Below are 21,851 nucleotides of genomic sequence, written 5' to 3' on the forward strand. Positions count from 1 at the left end.
GCATTGATGAATGTTTTCAAGATCACATGCCCAAAGTGCAACTTCAAGCTGCCTGTGACCCCTCCCCCCCCATATTACCCCAGACAGTGGAGGGAGAAAGTGCTTGCATTGGGCAGCTAAACAGAGGGGAGGGCATACAAAAAATGTCCTTCAGTCCTGTGGAGAGGCGAAACAGAGCAGCCCTCTCCCTGTCATCCATACACCCTTGCTGCAGCTTCACTAACAGAGCACTATACCATATTGTCTTTCTGAAAGTAATATATTATCTAGTAAAAAGTTTTTTTTTCTTTTTTCCTGGACAACTACCATTTTATGATGATTGACACAGACTTAAAGAGACATTAATAATTCTCCACAAGCCAATTTGTCAATATTTACTTTCAAATATATATTTCAAATAATTTCCTGCATATTTAGAGATGAGAGGTTAGTGTTGAAGAGATACAGTTTTAATGGGGATAAAAATAAGCATTGAATACTTGTGTTTCCTACTCAGGAATTCCCTTTTATGAAAATACACCCATAGTTAACAAGTTAATCATTCTGCAATGAAATACGTGAAAGCCAGTTGAACTCTTGCACACAAACATATTCACACACATACATATATGTGAGTATATGCTTGTGTTATTCATACAGATTTAAACAAAAATTATCCCCATATTTCCATAATCATATCATATGACTATAAAATGTGGTAGTAAATCAATTATTTTAAATGGCTTTCAATTTTCAATGATCTTTTGTCTCTCTGACCAGATATATTATTTTTCTGGTTCTTGTTACTTAACTTTATGCCTTTTTATGAATTCTTCATAGTCTTTATTTCTTAAATCTCAATAATATCAGATAACATCATTTTATTAGAACTGGTTTAACCAATTCCTAATCAATGGATATGTACTTTATTTCCAATATTTTTTACTTCTTAAAAAAGAGTTCTAAATATATTTACATGTATGTGGTATATTTCATTATATTTTTAACTCCTTTTTTAGATAGCCAAGAGAAAGTATGGAAGATGGCAGAGAGAGGTAGAGAGACAGAGACAGAGATAGAGAGAAACAGAAAGAGATGGAGACAGAGGAACAGAGAGAGACAGAGAAACAGAGAGAGAGACAGATATTGGAACAGAGAGGAAGGAAGGAAGGCAGGAAGGCCGAAGGAAGGAAGGCAGGAAGGAAGGAAGGAAGAGAGAAAAAGAGAGAGAGAAGGAAGGATGGAGAAATATTTCCATGTTTCATACACTGTGCTAAATATACATTTGATATAAGATTTGTTTCAAAATATGTTTTCTCAAAAACCAATCTGAAGCATAAGTGCTTTCATTTAAACAAACAAACGCATTTATTATAATGATAGCAGTCATCATGAATGAGTGTTTTAGAATGCTTTCCTGATGCAATTGAATTCTCATACCATGGATTTTTTTTCTTTTTTTTACCTCAAAGAAGTAATTTTCAAAATCTTCAGCAATGTCTTTCTTTGAGCCACAAAGTCCTACAACAGATGTCATTGTTATTTCCTGATTAAGTGTAGAATTTATTCAAAATTCTCTAAAACCCCTTTATTAAAAAGTATTGTATAATAAGTGTGGTATAACAGGGTTAAGAAACATAGCATAAGACATTGTTTTAATGTCTACTTATGCTATTTATATTAATTCTATATATAGCATCATGATCCTGTGTGAAACCATTCCAGGAAATAAAGAATACTTCAGTGATAATACTTTGTTATGCACTGTTCAGAATTTAATACAGACTAAATGTACTCTATTGCTACTTTGTTAAATAAATACAATTTTAAAAATTGATGCTGGCTAGGAGAGGTAGAAGAATCTTCTATCTTTTAAAATTATATTTTATTTCTATAAACTAGAAAGAAATCACAAGACTTCTTTGAAAACATAAGTATATTATTACTTAATATAAAATAATTATATTATTTAAATGAAGAGAAGTCAAGAGGGGGATGTATTTATTTCTACTTTATGTTTATTTAATTTCCCTTTTTTATTCACAATTAAGGAACAACAATAGTTATATAAGGGCTAAAGGGTCATTTTTAAATATTTGCTTCAATGGAAACTAGTATTTGAAGTTCTATCTAATTCCTCTAACTTTTAGAAAGGAGATTATTAATCTTACATTGTTTCCATAATTTAAAACAGTTCCTTGAAGCTGTGCTGCATATTCTCTAAGCATGAGATTTGAGTGGTGTAAAGCTTTTGACTGTTTCACAAGTTACCTATGGTGGTGAATTATTCATGAAGGAAATTTGAGATGCACTGGCAGAACATTAGAAATGATCAATGAAATATTTAATATGTTTTTTTACTTATAGTTTATCATGTTTCACTTTTTGTATCAGAAATATGTAATCAAAGATAATTCATTTTTATCACATGTTTATATAAGGATTCTTTTAAAGTAACAAGAATTTAAATGTCTACCTACTGACAATTATACTTTTGAGTTCTTTCATATCCACAAAAGACTCAGCAACACTAAATTTGTAAGGAAAGTCAAGAAGTAAAGAAGTATGCTTGTTGAACAGATAATTATTTTGAATCTTTCTTTATATTACAAGATAGGTTGATTATAACCTTTCAACTCGTTTTTTTTTTCTGAAATCACCTTTCTCACAAAGAGAAACCATTTAATTTTTTCAATCATCTATTAATATATATCCCAAGAAAAACACATAATACCACCTATTATTAATCATTCAATAAGCATATGTTAAATGCCTATTGCATACCACATGCTCTGCTAGATGATGATTATAAAAAAATTTTAAAAATAAACATTTATTAAACAACAATGTACTAGGTAAACGCTAGGGACTCAGTTAAAAAATAAATATAGTCCATGCCATTAATGTGCTTACTACATTCTAATGCGTAGATATGAGATATGTGTGTGTGTCTGTGTGTGTTTGTGTGTGAACATAAAAAAACTAAAAAGAGAGTAGGTGGAAGACAAAAAACAGGGTTAAACTAGCAGGTTAGAGAAGGCAAACTGGAAGTCTTTGCACTCAAAAAATTAAATACTATAAAATTAGAAATATATTACCATAAGTATGTTCAAAGAATATGAAGTATAAATATTTAAAGGAAGACACTGGACATTTTTGGAATCAGAATAAGACCTACTAAAGTAAAGAGAAGGTTGAGCTCTATAGAAATTTGGTATATATCCTTATCCAAAACAGAGAGCTTTTCCCTCAAAAAAAAAAAAAGCCAAAATAATTCCCAATGAAATAGTCTAATAATTTTTTCCCTTATACTCAGAATAGCAATTTTAATCTAGGTGCCAATAAAATTTCTTCTTTTGGAGTAATATTGATGCTAAAGTTTGGGAGAATTTCAGAACAATATCAAAAAAGTTCAAAAGTAATATTAGTAACCAGCTTGTATTTGGGGGATGTTTGCTAGAATTATCCAAATACATGCAATAGCTCTCTCAAAAAAGGATTTAAACAACAATAAAAACGTGATTTCTCTTTAAAAATCAATATCCTATTTACTGAGTGCTATTTTAGAATTACTTGGTATGCTCTTTATCTTTGTGCCTATATTTGGTGGGTTGCCAAATAGGTCATATTATTTTTACATACAATAATTATCTAACAATTTGAAATATTATCTACTTGTTAATATCACTTCAAATATAATTTGAATAAAGACTAGGATGGGGAAAAATACATTATATCCTTGAGAAGACCTATAGAGTGGATATACTGGTAGTTACTTAGTGTTCGCATTTGAAGTAAAATATGATAGGATGTTGTACATAGAAAGTTGGCTTGTGAATTAGAAAAGATTATATTTATATTTTACCTTTGATTCATAGTGACTGTTTATCACTTACATTTTACTTCCCACAGACAAGTTTTTGATAGTCTATACGTTTCCGAGAAAGTGCTGATAGAGCAACACTTTCTCTCAAGGAATTCAATGAAATCATGAATCCACAAATTAAAAAAAAATTCAAAACTAAACCCACAATTCTGTACAGGCTGTTTGGTTGTCCTTCATACTTGAAGAGGACCAAAATTAGCATCACTATATTTGAGATCAAAGTTCAGTCAGCCTGACTATGGCTGATCAGACCAATATGAGTTCAGAAGACTCTCCCACAAGTTGTACACAAAATGTCCATGTGAACAATGTCTTTAACATTTCACATCTCACAATTCTTTTGAGCTCCTGCAATTCTGCTTTGCTCATTGAGCATAGGGCCTTTTCTGTTGTGGGCTCATCATTTTGGATGGTCCTGTGCCACTGTCTCTCATGTTTCACAACTGATACCAAAGTTCTTCAAAGTTTATAGAGGTTAGTGCATATATCTATGAACACGTACTTATGTAGTTTCATAGGTGCTGGGGGAATTAAGAAAAAAAAAAAGTAGACTTTGCTCTCATGGACTTTACATTCTGTCATTAAGCTGTGAATTTCTTAATCAGCATTTCCAGAAATGAATTTTCACCTTAGTATCAGATTCATGTGGCCTTAGCCTCTCCTTTTACATATGAGGAACCTAACTCTAAGAGACTTCCCTACAAGCAGTTCCACAAACAGTAACTGATAGATAGAGCTGGGATTTGTCCTCGTGTCATCAGACTCCAGATTTAGCACTCTTTTCACTGAGCCATGAGAGGCACTATAAAATGATGAATAGAGAACCAGCCTCAAAGCCAGAAGGAAATGGATTCAAACTTTGCCTCTGATATATACTTGTGTGAGCCCGAGCTCAGGATGTAACCTCTCAGGTCTCTTCTGGGAAAAGCTCTCAGCCTTTAAATTGCAGTCAAGATGTTGATCTACATGATACGAGAACTTCAATGTCTAGGTCTAGGAATGTCCAATTTTAATCAAATGACAACTTGATTCTCTTTCTCTATCTCTAAACTGTCTCATTGCTATCTTTTTTTCTTAGTCTAGAATTGCTGGTCTTTAACAAATGAGTTACTTTTTGTTCATACTTTATCCTTTGTAAATGAGTTAATAGAAGAGAAAGTTATTTATAAATTCAGCACTAAGGATATTTCTTTTTAGGAAGCAAGGGTCATATGAGTTACAAAAGTTTTAATGTGTTCTTTATATATATTGAACTGGTTAAGTAAAATCAAATTTGATTTATCTAACACAGTAGCACTTACAAAATCAAATATGTTTACTTTTTATGAGGTCATAATTGCTAATACAAAACTGAAACATGAACTACAGCAGATTTGCTGGGATTTTTTTTTTCTATTTTGTTACATTTAATATTAATATGTATTTATCATTGTCAAAATCACTATGGATAATATTTAAATATAAGTAAAGAAACTGGGCTATAAATGCAATCATAAATTATGTTGTAATATAGAATGGGGCATATATTCTCTCTTCTTGTCTGATGAATTAAAAAGGCCTTATGTTTTTAGAGTAGAAATTCTAGAAAATGAATTAAATGAGATGCAAATAGAACCAAAGAAAGAATATACAGTCATTACCAGAGTCAAATAAATTTTGTTTAAGATTAATTAATTAATGGAATATAATTTGAACAATTTTAGAAGGGAAATGATGAGTGATTTAGCTGGACTGAAAGTCATCTCAGTCAAGGTTGTTGTATTTCTATAATATAAATTATTTAAACCAATAGAAACTTTCTTCCCAAGCTTTAGATAGGAAAATAATGGGAGTTACCATTGTATATATACAATAACTTGTGGGAGAGCCTTCTGAACTCATATTGGTCTGATCAGTCATAGTCAGGCAGACTGAACTTTGACGTCAAATATAGTGATGCTAATTTTGGTCCTCTTCAAGTATTTGAAAACCTAACAATATCATTTTTAATCAAATATATTTATTTTCCTTGGAAATGTAATCTTTTATATTTCAAGTTTATGTCACTATCAACTTAGTTATTGGCCAAATGTAATGAGAAACGTTTTAGCGAAGATTAGAAAACTACAATTTGTGACAGATGATTTGAAATGCCTCTATGTTCACTTGCAAAGTTATTGACATTGTTAAGTTATTGATATTGGTTTTGTTAAGGAAGAGTCACTACTTTGCTGTCCTTAGACTGCTATCATTTTAAGCAACATATTTAAAGCATCTTGTTAAAGACCTATGAAAGGCCACCTCTTCATTAGTGTGACAGAAGGCTCAAATTATATATCTGATGCAAAGTCATGAACTGTGTTATATTTCTTTGCCTTTTTGTCAAATCAGAGAAATTTGAATCCAAAAATTCTTCCCCATAACAATAAAACTTTAAGCAAAATAGTCATATATGTTTAAGAGAAACTAGAACATGAAGCCATCAGAAGTAAAATTTGTTAAAAATGTTTTCAATCTGATTCTACCAATATGTGATATTTCTTATAGCAGCTGGGTATAATGAGATAGAACAATCTCTTTAGATCTCTTTCATATAAAGTAATTTTTTTTTAATCTTTCTAGTGCAAGACCTATGCCTGTGTACTGGAAAGTCATCTAATGGGACTAACTATTGACTTTAGTATGGGATTTGTCTGCTTTGATGCTGCAACAAAGGTAAAAAAAAATCATTACTGGCTCCAATAATCATGGTACAGCTATTTTGGCTTTGGAATTTAACTAAAATATCCTCAAATCATTTCTTGTATAATTTTATAGTCAGTTATCCTCTTTTAAATCCCTAGGCTATAGAATAATTCAAGGAGTTTGTTTTCTGGTTAAAATAGCATAAATTATGTTTTATAGAAAATTCAAAACAAAAACTTAGAAACCAAGTTCTTATGCTACTATAGTAGAAAATAAATGGTTATTATATTTATATTTATATTTATTCACATTTCAGTGAGCTATACCCTTACTCTAAGAAAAATATGCCTTGGTGATTATAAGACTTTCCTGAAATGTGCCTCCAGACTATTTCTCTTGCACTGTATAAAAATTGGTATTGCAAAAGTAATTTCATTTATGATGATGCCTTTCTGTGTTTTTACCTTTCTCATCAATATTTCAGAGACTTTTAGACTATTAGCTTTGGAAGAAATTTTAGAGACTATCAAGTGTAATCTTTATGTCTTTGTGTATTTCCCCTATTCAGTAGTACTTTGTACCATTCTATAGGCATCCAATGACTTTGATTATTTCAATTTGTCTATTTTTCAAAACGTGTTTTCAAGAAATTATCTGAAAGATTCATACCAAAGCTTTAATTACTGATCAAGTTTAATGGCATACTGCTTCCATATGTTTGAAACCAAAAAACATTGTTGTTTGAACTATTACTGTTACCATTATTAAAAAATAGATAAAACCTTAAAACAAAATAATTAATCTCTAAATTATGACCTCAAGATACAGATGAAAGTTTTAGAGCTGAGTTTTCTGATATTCTTGAAGTCACTCTCTCACACACATATATGCATGTGGTCACAGATACATATGCATCTTTATTCAGTCATTTTGCTTAAAAAGAATTTAAAGGCCTTAACCCATATAAGATTAAACTCTAAAGAAAAAAATGCATTTTTTAAAAATTGTATTTAAGTTTTTTTCCATGGTTATAGGATTCATGTACCTTTCCTCTCCTTTCCCCTTTCCCACTCCCAGAGCCAACAAGCAATTCCACTGGGTTATATATGTATTATCACTCAATACCTATTTCCATATTAATCATTTTTATAATAATCTTTTAAACAATACCCACATAAACAAGTGAAAAATCAAATGTTTTCCATCTATGTTTCTACTGCCAAAGTTCTCTCTCTAGATGTGGATAGCATTCTTTCTCATAAGTCCCTTAGGGTTGTCCTGGATCACTGCATTGCTATCAGTAGCAAAGTCAATTTTACATTAGATCATACCATAATGCTTCAGTCTCTGTGTATAATGTTCTCCTGGTTCTGCTCATTTCACTTCAAATCAGTTTGTGGAGGTCTTTCCATTCCATATGGAAATCAAGCAGTTTACCATCCTTATAACACAATAGTATTCCATCACCACCATATACCAAATTTTTTCAGCCATTTCCCAATCACTGAACACCCCCCTCATTTTCCAATTTTTTTTGCCACCACAAAGAGGGTGGCTATGAATATTTTTCTACAAATATTTTTTCCTTATTTTTCCTTTGGGATACAAACCTAGTAGTGGTGTTGCTGGATCAAAGGGTACGCATTCAAAAAGAAATGTTATATACAGTGTTGACACTATGAGTATTTCTTTTGGATGGTGATTTTTTTATGAGGGAAAAGAACTGAATTTTTGTTTCTAATGACATTTCTAAAAATGGTGTCAATGAGCCTCCCCCCAAAAAAATTACATTTAAAAAAATCATTCCCATTCCCCAACCATGCTGTGAACACTAGAGTTTAGCACATCTTTAAAAAATTGTCATAGATTTTATTTTCATTTTTTCCATTTATTTACTTTTTTTACCAATTAAATGTAATAGCAAATTTAAATATAAGTTTGCTAATGTTTTATAATCCAGATTGTCTCCCTTCCTCCTTTCCATTCCTTCCTGGTGCTTTCAAGCAATTCAATATGGGTATTATCATGCAAAACATATTTTCCTATTATTCATTTTTAAGTGAGTAATCATGTAAAACAAAAACAAAAACCCAAATAAACAAGTAAAAATTATATTCTTTCATCTGCATTCCTACTCCAACAGTTCTTTCTATAGATGTGGATAGCATTCTTTGTTTTAAGTCCCTCAGAATTGTCCTCCATCATTGTATACCTAAGAGAAGTTAACTCAAACACATATGATCACCCCACAATATTGATGTTACTGGGTACAATGTTTTCCTGGTTCTGCTAAGTTTATTCTGCATCAGTTCATGGAGGTCTTTCAATTCTTTCTGAAATCATTTTGCTCAATTCTTATATCACAATAGTATTATATCACCATTATATTACCAAAATTTGTTCAGCCATTCTCCTATTGATAGACATCCTTTTAACTTCTAATTCTTTGTCACCACAAAAAGAGAAGGTATAAATATTTTTGTACAAGTAGGTCCTTTCATATTTTTTAAATCTTTTTGGGATACAGACATAGTAGAGGTATTATTAGATTGAAGGGCATGCATTGTTTTATAGCCCTTTGGGCATAGTTCCAAATTGCCCTCCAGAATGGTTGGACTAATTCACAACTAGTAGTGTATTAGAGTCCCAAATTTGCCACACCCCCTCCAACATTTATCACTTTCCTTTGCTGTCATATTGGTCAATCTGATAAGTGTGATGTGGTACCTCAGAGTTGTTTTATTTGCATTTCTCTAATAAAGAGAGATTTAGAACATTTTTTCCATATAATTATTGATAGCTTTGATTTCTTCATCTGAAAACTCCTTATTCATATATTTGACCATTTGTCAATTAAGGAATGATTTGTCTTCTTCTTTTTTTTTTTAATAACCCTTACCTTCAGTCTTGGAGTCAATATTGTGTATTGGCTCCAAGGCAGAAGAGTGGTAAGGGCTAGGCAATGGGGGTCAAGTGACTTGCCCAGGTTCACACAGTTAGGAAGTGGCTGAGGCCACATTTGAACCTAGGACCTCCCGTCTCTAGGCCTGATTCTCAATCCACTGAGCTACCCAACTGCCCCCAGATTTGTCTTCTTTATAAACCCATCTAAGAATCAATAGTGTGTATGGTTCTAAGGCAGAAGAGTGGTAAGGACTAGGCAATGGGATTAAGTGACTTGTCCTGGGTCACACAGCTAGGATTTGAACCTAGGAACTTCCATCTCTAGGCCTGACTTTCAATCTACTGAACCACCCAACTTCCCCCATGACTTGTATTCTTATAAATTTGACTTTGTTCCTTATGTATTTGAGAAATAACACCTTCATCTGAGAAATTCCTTGTAATTTTTCCCAGTTTGTTGTTTACCTTCTAATATTGGTTATATTGGTTTTGTTTGTAAAATAAAAACAACAAAAAGCACCTTTTTAATTTAATATAGTCACAATTATTCATTTTACATCTTGTAACATTCTCTATCAATTGTTTGGTCATAAATTCTTCACTTTTCCATAGATATGACAGGTAGATTATTCTATCTTCCCCTAATTTACCTATAATATAATCCTTTATCTGTCAATGTCTAAATTATCTATTAGGTTGTGATGCTTAGTGACATCAGAAGCTTCATTATAACAATCAAAGTAAATTTGGGAAAAGGCTATTTAAAATCTTCCCATGCATTTTTGATGTCCTAAACCTTTATCTTCATGGCTGATCAAAGTCATTGATGCCTTGATTTTTCTCTTTTGTGACTTGTATTAGATGATGATATTCAGGATACACATGTCTCAAACAATGTATATCACTATCTATTTACTAATACCATAGATATGCTGGCAAATTTCCCAGAAAGAGCCAAGCAGCAGTTAGTGATTTAGTCTGGAAATACTAAACAAATTGTTGTATTTCCATCTAGGGGTCAAAAACACTTAGTGAGGAATGAAGTTTGAGTTCAGAGAAGTTTAACAAGGAGTTAGGCCAAGACCTAAAAGAAATTGTAATAATCACCACCATCAGTTATTATACTGTAACATGTTAAATATTCATATTTAAAGGCATCTCAGGGTTATATAGAATCTTAGCATTTGCTATGTCCATTAGGAAACTCCTTCATATAATAATAGATCTAGCACTGAAAGTGACTTTATTATGGTCATGTAGTCTAATCATACATTTTGGAGATAAAGATCAAAGGCCTAGAGAGGTTAAATGACTTCATTCATTCATACTTCCCACTGAGACATATCAATACCACTCTATTCCTTTGAGGTAAGTAGGTTCTTGTGGTTAAAAAAAATATATATATTTGCTGGTTGAAATTCAGATGTTTAAGGTATAGGAATTAAGCTTAACATTTCATTGATACTCCATGAGAAAACTCTCTCTACCAATGTGCAATATAATTGATATTAGCTATTATAATTATTGATAATTTTGTAACATATTCCTTGAAAGTTTCCTAGGGCACTGAGAGTTTTAGTGACTTTTCCAGCAGTTCACTGTCAGTTGTGTCAGAGTGTGTAATTAGAATCTCTTATCCTAAAAACTACAATTCCCAGCACCCTACTCACTTCCTGTTGTTAAATGCTGAGGTAGACGGGATACACATTCGGTGGAGTTTATATCTCCCTCTCTCTTTCCTTCTTGTCTCAGCTTTGGTGGAGCCGGGATTTTTGAGCAGGTAGAAAACTTAAGTGATGATATTTTGTTAGATAATAAACTTTATAAAATATAATACTTGAAGTATTAGACGTTAATTTTAAATCCTACAAGAGATAAAACTTGAGCACAAGTCCTTGGGTCTTCAAAATTAAGTTTTTACTTCTACACTCAGTTTCATCTTCTAATTGAGCTCTTTCTGTCTTTGGGCGATAGGATTAGCTTAATATTCAAAGAGATTCCTTCTTAGTAAAGCCTACCATGGAGAATGCTTTATGGCAAAACTTTTATGAACATAAGATGATGTCCAGCTTATCATATGACTTTATTAGGATATGACTCAAGAAATTATTATTTAATAACAGTTAATCATACTTCAAGAAGATCATGGCATTTTATAGGATGAATACATAAAGGCAAAACTAATCTAAAAATAAACAAATTTTGAAAGGGATCTCAAAAAATATCTAGTCCAGGAACAAGGGTGCATTCCATCGACAGCATTGTAACTCTGCATGGTACTCAAACATTTCTAATAAAAAGAAAATTGAAGGGAATAGAGATTGGCACTTATATTTTTTTCTTTCATTAAAATAAAAAAAATAATGTTCAAAGCAGTTCCCCCTAGGAAAGGGAATAAAAATATTCTCAAAGGTACAGATTGCATGCAATCATGCTTGAAAGGGTATGTAAATGTTGAAAAGTCAAAGTAGCCCTAGTTCTCCAACCTATTTTTTTAAGCCTTGCTTTTTCTCTGCTTTCCTCCAACTTATTTATATTTCCTACTGTTCCTACACAAACTCAATGAATTTTCTTCTCACATAAACTGCAGGCAAAGTCAGTTATTAACTATTTTCCCCTTCAAGCCAGACAGAGTGAGTGGATGGGAACACATTGAGCCCAAGAGGTATAACACTAAAGCGTTGTTACCATAGAAGCAATATAATTGGTATTCCAATTCTCCCCAAAGGAAATCTTTTTTCCCCCCTATAATTACAGCCATTGAAGCATCTGAATTTTCCATATACTAGCCTACAAAAAGAAAAAAAAATCACTTACCAAGAATGACTATTTGAAGCCCTATTATGTCCAATAATGTTATCATAGAGTTATAGTAATCTCACAATTGGCCAGGCAAGTTTTTTTTTTTTTAATTAATTCAACTTGGTGACAATTCCATTTACCTGTTGCTCTGCTCATCTATTCCCTCATCACAATTACCTGCCCTTCAGCACCATCTGGAAAGGACAGTAGAAGAAGTGAGTTAAAATTCACATCAATTAATTTCACTATTTATGTGAAGTAATTGAAATGGTTTGATTTGTACTTTGTTTTTACCCTTTTATTAATTCAAGTTCATTACACATTGAATAATCAATGTAATACTCCATATAAGCATGTCATATGATGATCTTTAAAATCTATGAAATTACAGTTTACTTCAATGGCATATACTATTGGATGATGACAAAAACAACATATAACTTCTATGCATATCAATATCTTTATCTGGCAGTTTTGGTCTTTGAATTTTAGCTGTCTAATCAAAGAATGGGGCACTAGAATAAGGAGAGAAAAGAACTCTTTGCATGTTCCAAAAGTTGGTTTTATCTACCGGAAACTAGAATTGAAATTAATGTTATGTTGAAAATTACAAATTATCTAGAATTCAGTATTGTCATTCTTAAAGTCACTAATGGCTAACAGAATTTGTTAGTTTAAGCTTTTAATGTAAAGGAATTAACACAACTATTATTACAAACTTTAATCTCTAAATGAAGAAATAAATTTAGAATTTCAGAATTAGAAGGGAAGACAGGTATATTTTTGATGAATAAGCATGAATCTTCCTTCCAACTTAATGGACAAGTGATTATTCAGTCTCCAATGAAGACCTTCTTTGATGGGCATCTCTCTACTTTGTGACAAAATCTATTCCACATTTAGACAGTTGTATTGTTGGAAAATTTTTCTTTATATGCATTCATTTATTTTACTGCCTAACCTTTCAAATATGAATCCTAGTTTACCATCTCTAACCAAGCAAAACAAGTCAAATTTCTCTTTTACCTGGCAGTTTGCTAAATACTTGAAGATATCCATCATGTTACTCCAAAATATTCTCTTCAAATTCATCTTCAATTTCTACAACTAATTCTCATATGGCATAATTTCTAATTATTTAAAGAGTTCATCTGGTTGTACTTCAGTTTGACAATTTCTAACCTAAAATGCATATGTGTTAATGAATATAATATTTTACATGTGTTCTGCCCAAGGAAAAGTATAGTAGAATTATCAGAAACCTTTTTTCTAATTTTTATGTCTTTGTGAATGTAGTAATTAATTGATGTTGCACTAATTTGGTCTTTTTTTATTCTTTTGGGGGCATTACATACTTTATTATTGAATCATATTAAACTTGATAAAATCTGCTAGAACCTCTATTAAAAAATAAGCCATGAATTTTTGTTTAGCCATGCTTTTATGTTCTATACTTGTATAGCTAATTTTTTAACTCATAGAATCCCTTTATCCCTGTCAAATTACATTGAATTAGATTGATCCAGATCTTCTCCCAAAACATTTTTTTTACATTCTGACTCTGTTTTTCTTCATGTTCATATCTCTCCGAGCTTTGTGACATCTTAAACCTCAACAAACATATCCCTTACACCATTCCCAACTCACTGAATTTTTAAAAATATAGAACAGAAAAGTAATGACAGAAAATTATAGGGACTTTCCACTAAACAGGTACCATCATATTAGTTGCTATTCTTTGATTCTAGTCTCTCAACTAATCCAAAATTGACTGACATGCTTTATAGAATTGCTTTTATCCCTCCATCTTTTTCATTTGTATAGCATGTCATTATCAATTTTTAAATGTAGATTTTTATAATTACTCTGTTTTTATATTATTTTGACCTGCCCAAAATATAAATTTTAAAATTTGAAATAACATGTTTTTCTTCCACATGGAGGATCTTGCCAATTCTTTCTTCCTTTTCTAAATCCTCATAAATTACCTCTTTAGTAATATGTTCTAGGATTTTGCTGGAAATTCACATCAAGGTCCTTTTTTGATAGTTATAAAAATCCATCTTCTTTGTTTCAAATAAAGAAATTTTTGCTTAGCTAAAGTCCTGCAACATTTTTCTTTCTCCCTATGAATATATTTATATATTAAAGAATATTATAAGATATTTATATATAATTACATATATGTACAATATAATACATATAACTATATGTTGTGATATATAATAATTATATATGCATGATATAATGATATACATTATTTTGTCTGTCTATCCCTAAAGCCTATCTGTAACCTAGGGAACTTATCATACCAAAAGTTGCAAAGAAGATATTGGCCTGTAGTGATAAGAGGAGTTTCTTTACCTAGGAGTTCACTATGAAAATCATATCACAGATTGAGACCCTATCTCTGTGTACATTAATGCTTAAATCCACCCACATATTAACCCAGAGAGCAAAAGAGAGAGAGATCACTGTGGTAATGAAATGAAAGTAAAATTAATGAAAATAAATATATATGCTATGATAGTTTTGTTCATATAAATCTTACATATTTTGAGATTTTAATTTATTCTCTAGCTTTGTTGACATAAATATGAAAGAAAACAGTTAGATAATAATGGTAACAAGCTATTAATGTGTTAAATAAAGCTTACAAATATATGAGTTGAGCTTGTCCAGATTAGTATTCCCAGTTCATTCCCTCTCTCCCAACTGATGCCACAAATATTTAGGGGATGTGCTGGAAGTTCCTGAAGGAAGGAATTGTGTAGCCGCTCTTCTTATTATGCTATCTTAATAAATAAACGTCTGCTTTTGGTTAATGCCTTCTTCTGGGTAACTATTAAAAGTATTGTGCAATACTAAATATCCCAAAAGAGCAACAACAAACCAGTCAGGACCTTGCCTTTCAAAGTGTGCAGAGGTAGGGCCTAACCATGTTAAAGAAACTCTGAATATCTCATGAAGATATTCTTGTTCTGTGATTTGTGAATTCCCATATTGTGCACTCCCCAATATCAGTTAACAAATAAACCTCTCCCGATACCAGCTAGTTATTTTTAAATAATCTTTCAGAGAGATATTTAATAATGAAGACTAATAAATACATAATACTTTAAGCTTGCCAAAGTACTTTATAAATTAGATCATTTTTAAACCTCAGAATAATCCTGGGAGGCAGATACTATTATTTTCCTTGTTTGATAAATGAGATCATTGGAGCACCCAGAAATTATATAACTTGCCCACAGTTGCAGAGCTAGTAAGTGTCTGAGGCTGGACTAAACTCAAGTCTTTCTAAATAAAGGTCTAGTGCTCTATCCACTGAGCTTTTTAGCTGCAACTAAAAAGGTATATCAAGGACTAAAGTACAAGATTATCTTCCCACCCCCCATATCCTCTGACTCTCCTCTCTAGAAAATCATTTGGTCCTGGAGAAAATGAACTCAAATTTAAATTGCTACAAAATTCCACCCCCAAACCTCTTTCTTGGTGTACTCCTCACCCACATGAAAACTTCACAGGTCTATTGGTAACATTTTTTTAATGAGTTTGACTAAGTAACTTAGGTAGTTCCCTTCAACCCTAAAAATTTTGTGATCTGTGAATAAGTAACTTGTATAAAATTATAGTTTTTAAAATAAAATGGACTGCGCATTCAAGGTATGGCTAACTCAGACTTTATAGAAATTAAAGTCCTTGGTAGAGATGAAAGGGAGAAGAGTGTTCAAATAAGGATTGAGTCAAAAAAGAAGTCAAAGAACCAGAGAAAAACAGAAGAGTAATGAAGGAAAATATCAATAGATATGTGACATCCTTTTGTTTTACAACTCTTTGGATTCTATCCTTAGGACAGAGCCACATGTTTACCATCTTCCCACCCCATGCATTATCTCCTTTTCTTCCTCTATACTTCCTGTCCCAAATTTCAATCACTCATAGCATAAAGAACTACAGTTTATCACTTTAATCTTTTAAGAATATTTGTTTTTTTTCCCATTTTACCCCTCAAAACTATTTTTATATTTGTTTTCTGACATTTTGCAATTCATATTATTTCCCTAACCTTCCCTCCTCTAACTTCCCAAAGAAGCCAGGTAATTCAATATACAGTTGTACATATATTATCCCATAATATGTATTTTTTCTCTAGATCAAGCAACAAATCTTTTTTCACAGTATGATGAAAATGGAAATATGTATGATTACTTCACTCTTGTTTGATGTCCTATCACTATGGCTAATTTAACTAGTAACGAAAGGGTTGCTCATAAAGATAAGTTACTACTCCTTGTCTCTGTCTATATTTTTTCCAGGGAGACAATCAGTACTAAATTAGGGGAAAATGCTTTGTGGTAAACAGTATAATACTCTGAGATACATGCAAGGAAGTACTGGTAAATATTTAATAACTGACTCTCCAGAAAGAAAGGAAAAAAAAATTTCCATCACACAATTTTAAGTTTGATCTTCAATATTAAGATTTTCTTCACTTTATTGTCTAGAAAATCAATAAATCAAAAACTCAAACTCTAATTTGTAAAGTTTATTGATGTCTGAGCTTTAAATTCTCACACTGAAAAAACTGACAACTTTCTCAGGCCCTTTTGTGTTGATCTCATCACTCATGGTAATGGATCTACCTACCTGTTATGGTTGTAGAAAGTTACATGTTTTCTTTATAATTATAAATTTCCCTATTACATAGAGTGTGGTTCAGTGGAACAAGTATTAAAATTTGGTATTAAAGGACCTTGATTTGATTACCAATACCATAATTTACTATTTGTGTAACTTTAAGTAAAAAAAAAAAGTTTGTGTAAACTCTGAAGTTTATGTAACTAAGTCATGTAACATTTTCTGTCTCAGTTTCCAAATGTATGAAACAAAAGTATTGAACCACCTAATATTTCAAGAAGCTTCTGGCTCTAAATCTATGACACTATTATCATGAAACATTAATGCATTCAAATATATCATATCAAATTTCCCTATGTAAAGATTATTAGTCAATGATTTTTACATTTATATTTTCATATTAGTCATTCATTAAAATGGGTACCCCTGCCATTTACCCTACTATCCTCTTCTCATACCTCTTCTACTCCAATTGATATTTGAAATGAAGAAAACAGAAATCATTTTTCTGGAGCTGATAAAAATGTATACTACTATTAAGATCCAGTTTTGTGGCAACCCTTTCAGAAATGTCTCGCCTACATTACCTGGCTTTTTTTTTCACTTTGTTATCCTAAAATTCCATCAAAGATTTCATTTTTGTCAGTGAACATCTTGATTTTAAAAACAACACTTCTCTTGGTTTCACAGTACATTAAAAATCTTAATCTTTGTCAGCCAATAAAAGAATGAACATGAGTTCCCAGGACTTGCTAGACACTAATTATAATCAATGATAAAAAAATACAAGGACAAAAATTAAACATTCATTTCCTTCAAGGACCACAGAGTCTATAAAAATAGCATGTATACATATAAGTATATACAAAATACATTAAAATAAATGCAAAGTAATATTTGGTGAGGAAGTAGGAGTAATCGAGAAAGGTCTCAAGAAAAAGTTATTTGGGCTGAGCATTATAGGAAGTTAGGAATTCTCAAAGGCAGAGAGTAAAAAGGAATTAAAGATTAAGGGCAACTAAATGGCATAGCAGAGAGAGAATGGGGCCTGAAGTGAGGAAGACGTCTTCTTGACTTCATATCTGGCATCAGACACATACTAATGTGATGACACTGGGCAAGTCACTTTAACCTATTTGCTTCAGTTCCTTATCTTCAAAATGATCTAGAGAAGGAAGTGGCAATCCACTCTAGGATACTTGCCTAGAGAACCCCACAAAGGGGTCATGGAAATTTGGACAAGACTGAAAAACAACTTGGCAACAACAAAAGGGAATTAATCCTAGGCAAGATAGACAGCCAGTGCACAAGGCATGGAAATAGCAGATGTCTTATCATGAGGAACAGCAAAAAGCTTGCTGTGACTAGAATATAGAGTATAAGAAACTTGTAATTGTTGAGGTATGTTGAAATGATTTTAAATGCCTAGTAAATTAGTTTGTCTTTCGTCCTATAGGTGATGAGGAGGTTGAGCAGGTGATAGCATGGACTGACATGTGATTTAAGAATACCACTTTGAGGGGGCAGCTGGGTAGCTCAGTGGATTGAGAGTCAGGCCCAGAGACAGGAGGTCCTAGGTTCAAATCTGGCCTCAGACACTTCCTGGCTGTGTGAACCTGGGCAAATCACTTAACCCTCATTGTCTAACCCTTTTTTGCCTTGTAGCCAATAGACAGTATTGAATCCAAGACAGAAGGTAAGGGTTAAAAAAAAAAAAGTACCACTTTGACTGTTGTGTGTAGAATGAATTGGAAAGGGAAGAGTCTAATACCAAAGAAATCAATAGGAAGTGACTATCATATTCTAGATAAAAAGTGGTGCAGGTCTGAACTAGAAAGCTGGCCATATGCCTGGGAAGAAGTAGAAGTATATGAGTGATGTAATGGTGGAATTGACAAGATTAGGCAGCTAACTGGACGATGAGGAGTGAGAGAACCATGGTGGGATGGGAAGAAGGTTGGTACCTTCGTTCAGAAGGTGAGTAGGTGTTTTTTAGGGGACAAATAATGAACGGTCCACTTTGATTAGGATGACTTTGGAATACCTATGCAATACTCATTTTGAAATATCTAATAGTATGATGGTGATATGGGTCTGGATCTATGAAGATTCATGGTAGATATATGGTTTTGAGAATCATCTCTTTAGAGACAATAATTAGAAGGAATAATTAAAACCACAGGAGTGATCATCACAAAAGAGAAAAATAATAAGACACAAGACAGAACCTTGAAATATATAATAGACACACTCCAGAGCAGAAGGAAATGGGGAAATGGGGGAGGAGATAAGGTATGGTAATCAATGCCTATAAGCATTAGAAAGAAATATCACAAGAATCCAAGGATGAGAGTAGCTAGGAGAGGAGCATATAAACTCTGCCGATTATTATTCTCTAATGTAATTCTCGTCATATTTATCAACTGTTCTCCAACTTTCTGCTTAGGTAATTATTCTATGTCCTTGGTTTGTCATTCAAAGCCCTTCACAAACCATAAGCAGCTCTGAAGGAGACTGGCACAAGCACAAAGACTGGAGTTAGGAAGACCTTGGTTCAAATCTGAATTCAAATATTTAGTAATTGCATGACCCTGGACAAATCACTTAACTGCCACATGCTCCAGTTTTCTCATCGAAAATGAGGAAAAAAAATTGCCTCACAAGGGTATTGTAAAACTCATATGAGATTATCTGTATAAAACATTCAGCCCAAAGCCTGCCACCTGTAATAGGTGCACAATAAATGCTTGTTCCCTTTCTGGGGAATTGACTTTTTTTTTTCCTCACCCACGACATTCAATGTTCTGTCTCTGAGTTTGTACAAGCATGAAGATACAAACCGGGTTTTTGGTGAGGAAGTGGAGGAAATCCAGAAAGGCCTTGATGGAGAAGTTGTTCCCTGAAATGATCACTGAAGAAAGGGATTCACAAAGGCAGAGTAAAAGGGAATTAAGAACAGCTAAGAGGCCCATTGGATAGAATGTAGGGCCTGAAAGGAAAAAGACTCACTTCCTGAATGAACCTCAGACACTTACTAAATCTAAAAGCAGATCAAGAAGAGGTTTTTACAAAACTAGATAAATGTTCTTTTTTGTTGAAATTCCTAGAAATATTCTCCTCACTTCTATCTTTTAAAATCCCTTGATTTGGGGATAGCTGTGTGACTCAGTGGATTGAGAGCCAGGCCTAGATATGGGAGGCACTGAGTTAAAATGTGACACTTTCTAGCTATGTGACCTGGGCGAGTCACACAATTGCCTAGCCCTTACAACTTTTCTACCTTGGAACCTATACCCAAAAATGATTCTAAGACAGAAGGTAAGGGTTTAAATTAAATAAATAATAAAAATAAAATCCCTTGTTTTCTTCAAAGTTCAGTTTAAATATCAGCTCCAACATAGAGCCTTTCCTTATCCTGCAGCTGCTGGTGTCTGCCTCAATTTGAATTACTCTGTTTCTTTTATCATAAATGTATGTGTACCTACTATCTTTCCCTGAAGAATGTCACTATGTCTTTGAGGAAAAAGAATGTTTATTATCACTCTTTTACATGATATATTATATTATATATATATATATATTTTTTTTTTTTTGGACATAGTAGATGTTCAATAAATGCTTGGTGACTACTGACTTATTAAAGCAGCGCTGTCTCCCTTCAAGGAGGTTACAAAGTAAAACCTCAGCTATTTTTCTCTGTTTTAAATATAGATTAGCACTCACATATATGGTTCTAGCAAATACATATGTAAAGTGCTTTGCAAACCTTAAAACCTTACATAAATACTAATTCTCATAATTTGCATTATGAATTGTTATGAATTTATGTAATTTACTGAAAGTGGTGGATTTGTAGTGAAAGAACTGAGTTCAAATCCAAAAGCAGGTACTGTGCACCAGTCCAGTAGGACCTTAAGCAAATCTCTTTACTTTTCTGGGCCACACTTTTATAATCTGTTAAATGGAAGAACCTCTATCCAAGTTCTCTAATTTATGTTTCCTGAACAAATTTCCAGAGTAAAGAAGCTGAAAGTTTCAAAAAATATAATCAGTCATTTTTTTAAAAAATGTACAAATAATAATTCGGTGTTCAGTCATTTCGATCATATCTGATTCTTTTTTTATCCCATTTTAAGTTTTCTTGCCAAAGAATGAGAAAACAGAGGCAAACAGGGGCAATTGATTTACCCAGGGTCTGAGGCTAGATTTGAACTCAGATTCTCATGACTCCAGTCACTCTATTCACTGTCACCTAATTATCCTACAAATAACAATAGACTATGATTAGCTACCCAAGGAAGGCTATTTCTTTAATGCATATCTTTTCTCTAAATTAATATTCTACTACTTATGATCAACAAAATGACTTGAGGAATATAAGAAGACAAATCAAAAGTGTGGCTATGTATAATTGGGCCTACAATAGCTATAAGATATTTGATGCTCCTAATGTATTCTTTTTATGTTAAGTGAGTTTGCTTCGAGCTGGGCCTTGAACATAATAGTTGACAATCTGCTTTAGTTTCTTGATGTGCAATTATTGTACCATTAAGGGGTCTTTTCTTGCATTATTCAGGAAACATCCTGTAATTTAGTCACACAATTCATATAATTGCTTCTTTTTGGAATCAACTCCTTATTACTACTTATTCCTACCTCTTTACTATTGCCAGGATAGTAGACAGTAACATTTCTAGAAGGCAAAAAGCAGATGTTTTTGTTTAGATAGCAAAATATGTCAATGAAGACATATCCTCACAAAGTATTATAATTTTTATTCACATAGAAGGCATAAAAATGTATGCACATACAAAGAAATTTAATTCACATTTAATTAAACTGGCTTTTAGATATCAAACATATGATCAAAATAAAAACATTTTGTCATTAAGTATAGTCTTCATGGGTTTTTTTTTTTTAATGTCTGTTGCTAGAGGTTGGTGAGGATTCATCCATAATACTTTAATACCTACAT

The 21,851-nt window shown here is 32.3% G+C and overlaps 1 protein-coding gene across 5 annotated transcripts in view; it reads left to right on the plus strand.

Moving 5' to 3' along the window:
• SNTG1 (syntrophin gamma 1) overlaps positions 1-21,851 on the plus strand; it is a 1,241,132-nt gene that overhangs the window by 1,141,677 nt on the left and 77,604 nt on the right. For all 5 annotated transcript variants that reach the window (XM_056823896.1, XM_056823897.1, XM_056823895.1 and 2 more), the window contains one exon: positions 6,467-6,559. In XM_056823896.1, coding sequence (XP_056679874.1) covers positions 6,467-6,559 — 93 coding nt within the window. The remainder of the gene's footprint in view (positions 1-6,466; positions 6,560-21,851) is intronic.

This window comes from Monodelphis domestica, chromosome 3 (assembly GCF_027887165.1).
Source record: "Monodelphis domestica isolate mMonDom1 chromosome 3, mMonDom1.pri, whole genome shotgun sequence".
NCBI lineage: Eukaryota > Metazoa > Chordata > Mammalia > Didelphimorphia > Didelphidae > Monodelphis > Monodelphis domestica.